This window comes from Carassius auratus, chromosome 2, assembly GCF_003368295.1.
Source record: "Carassius auratus strain Wakin chromosome 2, ASM336829v1, whole genome shotgun sequence".
Lineage (NCBI taxonomy): Eukaryota > Metazoa > Chordata > Actinopteri > Cypriniformes > Cyprinidae > Carassius > Carassius auratus.
The window spans coordinates 3,885,821-3,893,784 of NC_039244.1; the positions used below are offsets into that span (position 1 = coordinate 3,885,821).

Here is a 7,964-nt window from a genome sequence, read left to right on the forward strand (position 1 = left end):
TTATATTATTTTTTTCCTTAAAAATACATTTTAGTAAAAGAAGCAAAATGTATTTTCTGTCGTGATATACCTATAAACGAATATACACTAATGCAGTTGATGTGAATACATCAGTTTTCAGTCGAGCAATTAATACACAAATAGATAATATATATATATATTTTATTTACTGACAACAATAAACATGTCTAAATGATTAAAGGAAAGTATAAATGTAAGCATCAAAATAAATGCATACATGTACAAGTCAACAACACATGAAACAAAGCTTCATTCAAACTTACTTTTCTAACAATCATGTATTTATAAATGGTGAAGCCCACATCATCTCAACACAGCTGTGCCAATTCTGCTGCTGCGCTCTGCTTCACAATCTCACTCTTCTCAAAGGGGATGTCATTGAGCAACAGGATGAGGAAGACCATGATGTCGGCTCTCTGAACCATACAACCTTGAAGCGAGAGTAGAAGAACACGTGCAAGACAATCTTACTGCTGCTGTGTCTGCTCCAAACAATCGTGTGCCTGCTCTCCATGAGCACCACTACCTGTAAAACATTTACACAGAGTTTACAAGTACATGCATTGATTTATTACTTTTGTAGTGGGCTAAACCACTGAACTGGTTCAAAACCACCAGTATGTCATTGAGCAAGGCTATTTTCTCCAGGTTGATCAGAGGATTGTAGGCCTCTGTAATAAAAGCACTTTCAATGACTTCAGATAAAAGCTCCATCACATTTTTGATGATGCTTTTGATTTTGAAGCTTCTGAAAGTCAGTCTTCATTGTATAAACAGAAACCAGCAGAACAAACTTTACCAAAATCAAATGCTCAGTGTCTTTTGGTCTTTCTCTAGATGCTCTCGCTGCTCTGGGGTCACTGATGATGAAGAGACCACAGCAGCATGATGAGACAGTGAGTGCTGGAGTGATGGAGCATCCCATCCATATCTGCAGACATTGTCATAACCTACACAAATACACACACACACACAATACAAAAAGTAATTACTTTATTCTTTTGTTTCAGGTTTTTCCTTTTTTTCCCCTTTCCTCGCAGGTCCTGCTCCACCATAAAAGATCCGCAGCAAATGCACAGAAATCAACAATAAGAAAAGTGCTGCTATAACTCTTTGAAATTACACTAATTAAAATGTTTCATTTATTTTTGTAGTGTACTGACACAAATCCTTTGATGGCAGGATTCCTTCATCAGTCTCTCTTCACCAGATAAACACACGTGTCTCATCTGTCCTTGTAACATCCAGACAAGAGTCAGTCTCCTCTGTGATTTATCTGTGATATACTGCATCTACATGTTTAGTTAGTAACTGTTGTAACTTGCTTTTTTTCCAACACAAATGTTCCTAAAATTATAAATATTGTAAATGGAAAAAATTAAATAGATAACCTGTGTTTAGTTACTGTATGTATTTTTGTTTGATAAAATGACTTACACTCATCTAAAGCAGTGTTGACAACAATGAGTGAACTCCGATGCCTGTTTCATGTCTGTTAAATGTGCTCATCTGCAATACTTATCAAAGACTATCCTGTCAGATGATAAATAGACATTTAGTAATTAGGGGTGCTCAGGGCCAGATTAACACTTTGTTGTACCCTGGGCAACAATATTCAAGGGCCCCATAATCACGACCCCAGGATCACCATAATATGGTCATATACAGAATGCATTACTGTAATAAACAGTAAATATACTCAATACTTCAAATTCTAACTGTCATCAGGTGTATTTTGATTTACAAATATTTAAATGCTCATAGAACTACAAATGCACTACTATGTCCCCTATCAAAGACATTCACTCACATATGATGCTATGAAAACAAAACACATCAGCATTTGTATAATCTGGTAAAATTGACCCACTACATTGAGAGGGAGGGAAATATACTCCATTTTCACAAAAATGAATTAATAAGCAACCACTTTCAAACCATTGTTTATTAAACAACATTTATTCCCAATAGAAATGTATTGAATTGATAGAGCTATAACATAAGACCACAGCCAACACATCAAGAAACAATTTGGTTCTCAGCTCATTTTAAGCAGAAATCACCCTTACAGGGTGACCCTGTTTCCCCAGAATTCAACAAGGCAATCAAGTTATTAGTCCAACACAAACAATTTGAAATCTGCCAGTTATCCCTCCACAACAATTAATGAAGCTGGCACCTCAAGGAAAAAATAAATAAATAAAATGCAGTGTCATTTTTATCCTAAGCTCATTTTAACTTGTTTTAAAATAGAACAATAACATATCACAGCACAATTAACGATTTCTCTGAAGACAAGACAGAAATAAATGCTACATAATCTGGCAAAACACACATTTTTAGTTCTAAATAATGACGAAGTGCATGTTTGAATTTGAAATGCTCTTCGCTCTCGGTACTGTAAACGTTAAACTAGCGGTGTAGAAAAGTCCTGGCTAGCTGAGTTTTCCTCGTCGTTGACGGAAGCTGACTAAACAGATCTGTCGGCAACATTAACAGGAGTGAAGAAATTACCTATTTTAGGTATATACTTTAAATTTTCTATGTTTCTGATGTCCTTTCCTTTTTTAATTTCCGCTTCGCGCTCCCACTTGGCTTCTCCATGACGTAACCCGCTCCGGCGTAATATTTGACCCGCGTCATGCGGACTGACCAATGAGGAGAGGGTCTTAACTTGAGGCCCTCTCTTCATTGGTCAGTCCGCATGAGACTGACTCTCAACCGCTCTCAACTCATGTTCAAACAAAGTCATAGGCAACGCAGCGTATCTCTGTGCAGCGCAAAAGCCCGTGTTGACAGTTTGTTTTATAAAGCAGGGAGATTACCAGATACAGTATTTTGCTCGTGCCCTTGCTGCCCTGGGCCCTTTAGAGCTCTTGGGCCCCTGGGCAATTGCCCAGTTGCCCGTATGGTTAATCCGGCCCTGGGGGTGCTCCGATCACGATCGGCCGATCGTCAATGCGCATCTCGTCAGTAAAGCTGGTTCTCTAATCAGCAGTAAATTCCCTCAGGTGCATGATTTCACATAGAGCAGATGTTACTACACAGAGCCGTTGTTAACTGAGAAGATGCACAAATAAACGCTGAAAAAGAAGTGGATCGCAGTTTTTCGAATAATTTTATATGTGCTCAATAAGAAAATCTATAAGAAATGAAGACAATTGTAAGAAAAATAGTTGTATTCAATAAGAAAAAAAAATCTATTTCTTACATTGTAAGAAAGTTCATAAGAAATGTAATGTTATAGAAATGTAATTTCTGTGAAAACCAGATGACATCCAACAGTACAGCAAATGCTAATGTAAGTCATCAGTCCATGGTGTGCAACTATGTAAACATTTACTGTGGTGTTGATTGCAAATGAATGATTGTCCGTTGTGTTTATTCACAGTCTTCTTTCTCAGTGGATGTTAGTTCAGTGTTTACAGTTCTGGAATTACTTTTTGTAAAGCAGTTTCTCCTCTGAATGTTCTCCTTTGAGAGTTTTTGTAAAAGTGATGTGTGATCTCAGCAGTGTCGGCTGGGGTGTGGCTGTGAATTAAAACAATTTTGGCATTTCTGTGTTCCATGTAACACTAAAATGTCACACCAACGGTTGCTGTGATGCAGAAATGAGATTCTCAATGCTGATCTTGTTCATTCACAGCCTTCTTCATCAGTGAACTCAGAAGCTGAAGTGATCTACAGCTCTGTGAAAATATACCCAAGGCTGTGAGTTCTTAACAAGAGGTGCTACTTCTGCTCCCTCTAAATGAAGTTATGAAAAAATGAAAGTCAATCATGGTTAATTAATAGTAAATCTACTTTACAGTTTCAGTTTTAAACAGTGTGAAGTTTTGGTGCTTAACATATGTACCTATAGATGTAAGTGTGACAGTGTTCTTTTTAAAAAAATATACTGTAAGCTAGTTGCCAATACTGTGAAAACAAAATAATTCAAGCCTTACAGTATGTAGTTATGAAGTACATTTTTTAAGCACATCTGCATATTACAGGTATATTCCAAAAATTAATTCATGACCAATCAACACTTGTATTCATTTTTTAAATCCAAATTAGGGCCACATAGCCTAACGTTTAGGCTTACATATAGTTAATTTATATTTTTGTTAGTTGTCATTTTAATTATTTTATTTTTGTAATTGAATTTTAAAAAAATTATTCATTTTAATTGTGCATTGTAAAAAGCCAATGCATGAAATTGTTTATATAGTTTGTATTGTTTTCTTAATGTTATCCACATTTTGTTTGTGGCGCCACCTGCTGGTGAATTTTAACCCCCAATGCAAGAGCGACATCATTTTTGTGCATTTCAATACATTTTTACAAAAAATTAAAAAAAATATATATTTTTCAAAACACACAATTAGTCCAGCTTTTATGATCTCTAAACATGTCCAAGAATTGTGGTATTGTCAATGTCACTTTTTAAAGGCGTCATATGATGCAATCTATTTTTTTCCTTACTCTTTGGATTGTTACAAGCTCTTGGTGCATGAAGAATATCTGTAAAGTTACAAAGAATAAAGTCTCAAATCCAAAGAGATCTTCTTCAAACACGCCTCCACATCTCTATGTCACTATGTGGAAATATTTATGTAATGCAGCCCAAATGTTCACGCAAAGAAAGAAGGCATGGTTTCAGTAACCAGAGTTAGTGTTGAAGTAGCCATGTCAGGAGATGCTGTGGGTATCTAGGTGAAAGCAAAATCACTTTATTTGGCCTTCTGAAAGTAGATGCATTTAGGAATCTTTAAGATTACTTACAAAAGAAAAGCAACGCATTTTATGTAAGACCGTTTCGTGAACCTAGGAGAGGAGGTCATCATATGACGCTTTGATGCGAGACCCCCCAAGTGAATGCAGGTAAAATAAATAAATAAATAATAATAATAATAGATATCACCCCACTTCTTTAGTCGATTGATTACATTAAGAATTACAGACATTTTTGGAAAAACTACTTTAGAGTCCTGTTATATTCGTTCTCATTTAACTCTGAATTCATTCATTTTTAATGTCCATTTATAAGTGTAGGCTATGGGATGTTTAACCGCAGCTCGCCCTGTAACATGTTTCTTTATCGCTTTAATGTGCCAAAAACTTTAAGCAGTCCAGCCTATATACTAAATTACACTATACAGTCAAATATAATTAATATCAACCATAGACAGAATTCTTACTTTTTTTTTTTTCTTTTTTTTTTTTTTTTTGGCATTCTTGCGCCTTTGTTACGTCACAATTCTATTTAGAACGTGTTGACTATTTAAAGGCGTGAAAATCGCTTATTTTGTAGATTGAAGTTTAGGAGTAGGACTATCCCATTATTATCGAGTCTCAAACGCTTTTATAATGGGAAATTCAAGTTTACGACCACAAACAGCGATTGATAAGGAGTCTGGGCACGAGCCCTGTGTGTTACTCAAATACACCTCCAACACGGCGGAGAACCATCAGACTCATCCGCACGATGAGGTTCCTGTTGGGGCTTCTGCCGCTGAGATTGATGGAGGGAGAGAGGCGAAAAAGAGGAAGAAGAGTTTCTGGAAGTGGCCCGCTCTCCGCTTGTTTCGCCGAGGAAATGCAAAATACGACCTGGCCCAGGCTGAGAAGAACTACCGGGAACCGGGATCATGTGGGAGATTTACCGATGGTACAATCAGATAAAGATGTTCGGATGAAGTATTGTTCAATTAATGTTTGATTATAAAAATAAAAAAAATCGTCAAAAACACTGTTACAACAATGCTGTCATTAGAGTAACAGTTTAAATATCATATATGAAAATGTAAAATATTTTTGACCAGAGCATGTGATAATAACTTTATAAGGTGTCATTACCAAACCTGTCAATATGTTAGAATTTTAACAAATCCATTTACGTTGATTATTAAAAAAGTTTCATTTAACATATGAAGTAAAAAAAACTTAAATCTTAAACCTAAATCAAGGACCACCCAAATTTTTATGCTCATTTATTTGATTTTATTCATATAATTGCTCCAGCTTCCGAAGTCTGGCCTGCTGCTGAGGAACAGCTGGAGCAGGATGTGCTGGAACCGGGTAAGAAGAATGAACCTATGAGAATTGCAAAATGTTGTTGTAAATTATATAATAATATAATAATTAAATAAAATAGTATTTTATATTACATAAAATTGTTTCTTTTAATAGATGACATTCGTAGGCGTTATAAAATCGGTGAGAAGCTGGGTCAAGGACGATTTGGCTTTGTGTGCCAGGGGAGTCGCTGCAAGGATGGACTTGAGGTCTTCTTATTTATTTATTTTTTACTTTTAAAACATTGCTTTTCTGTTCAGGACTCATGGCTGGAGTGATATGGCCTCTGTGCACATGCTTATTGTTACATTTTGTTTTGTTGATCAGGTGGCTGTGAAGTTTTCAGTGAAGGGACCGAATATGCCATATATCAGAGTGGTGGGTAATTATAATAAATTCATGGTAATCACAGATTACAAATGAGTTTTGATCAGACAAACTGTTTTGATTTTTGGACTGTAAGTTATTATTTGGGAAGCCATCTCAGTGTCATTTTCTTTCTTTTAGCCTGGTCATCCTGAAAGCCTCCCGATGGAAATTGGCCTGATGCTCATGGCCAATACTGGCCCCAACGTTCCTCAAGTCATTAAACCTGCTGGACTGGCAGGACGACACAGACCATTACATCATGGTCATGGAGCGGCCTTCACCTTGCATGGACCTGTCTAGCTTCATCAAGCTCCACGGAGGAAGCCTCGATGAAGCAATGGCACGACAAGTCATGCAACAGGTGATTGATGCTGCTATCGTTTGCAGCAAGCGCGGTGTCTTCCATCGGGACATCAAACTGGAGAACCTGCTGCTGAACCGGGACACCATGGAAGTTAAATTGATTGACTTCAAGTGTGCTGCGCTTATGAAGAAATTTGCCTACGAATTATTTTGTGGTGTGTGTTTGAACATCTTGTGTAATCAACTCTGCAATGCATCCTGTATATAGTCAACATGTTGTGAAAGTGCATTAAATAACAGACAACATCTCTTTCCTCCAGGCACAAGAGCATACTGTCCACCAGAGGTCAATGTGAAGGGCAGGTACCATGCAAAACCGATGACGGTGTGGTCATTGGGTGTCCTACTGTTTAAAATGGTGTGCGGATATTATCCCACAGACCTCGACCTGCACTTGATCAGTGAGAAAAACTGGACCAGACCTGAGCTGTCAAGAGGTGAGATTTTCATCAAAGAACAAAGGAGGACAATTTGTGTTCTAAATCACACAAAAGTATTTAGAAAGTAATCAATAAATAATCAAACGTCTCTCTCATCTTTTTGCACAGAATGCTGCCAGATGATTTGCGCTTGTCTGGAGCCTGAGCCACAGCAGAGACTCAATCTGGAGAAGATGCGTCTCCATGACTGGTTTAAGGTACTGAGCCTAAGATTAGCTTTTTTGTTTTGTTTTGTTTTTCATTTTTGGTTTTATCATAGAGTCACCATAAACAAAACAATGAAAAAAAAAAACATAATGTGTTTAGACAAATAATGCTGATTTATCATTTGTTTCAGGTCCTGGAGTAAGACCACAAGAACATCAGAAGACAACTCCTGTCACAACCTTATTGACAATTTTACAACAAATAATTATTTTTATATGTGCACAATAAGAAAATCTATAAGAAAGTATATTCAATAAGAAAAAAAAAATCTATAAAAAATTAAGACTATTGTAAGAAAGTTCATAAGAAATGTAATGTTATAGAAATGTAAGCTATTTGTTTGCATGTTATTTAAAGATTGTAAGAAAATTCATAAAATATAATAAATATTGTAATAATTTCTATAAAAGTTTAAGGAGTTTTATTAGAAAATGTATTTATAATAAATTTATATTGCACTGTTCCTTTGTGGCTCCTGTAAAAGTCATTTCTATCTCTTTTGTA

At 36.2% G+C, this 7,964-nt stretch overlaps 1 protein-coding gene across 1 annotated transcript; it reads left to right on the plus strand.

Annotated features, from left to right (window-relative positions):
• The first annotated feature begins 6,677 nt into the window (after positions 1–6,677).
• On the plus strand, positions 6,678–7,660 carry LOC113112940 (serine/threonine-protein kinase pim-2-like). The gene is made up of 4 exons (XM_026278885.1): positions 6,678–6,968; positions 7,074–7,250; positions 7,362–7,450; positions 7,591–7,660. The coding sequence occupies exons 1-4, from the start codon at positions 6,710–6,712 to the stop codon at positions 7,600–7,602; spliced, it is 537 nt and encodes a 178-aa protein (XP_026134670.1). The 5' UTR covers positions 6,678–6,709; the 3' UTR covers positions 7,603–7,660.
• Positions 7,661–7,964: the final 304 nt, after the last annotated feature.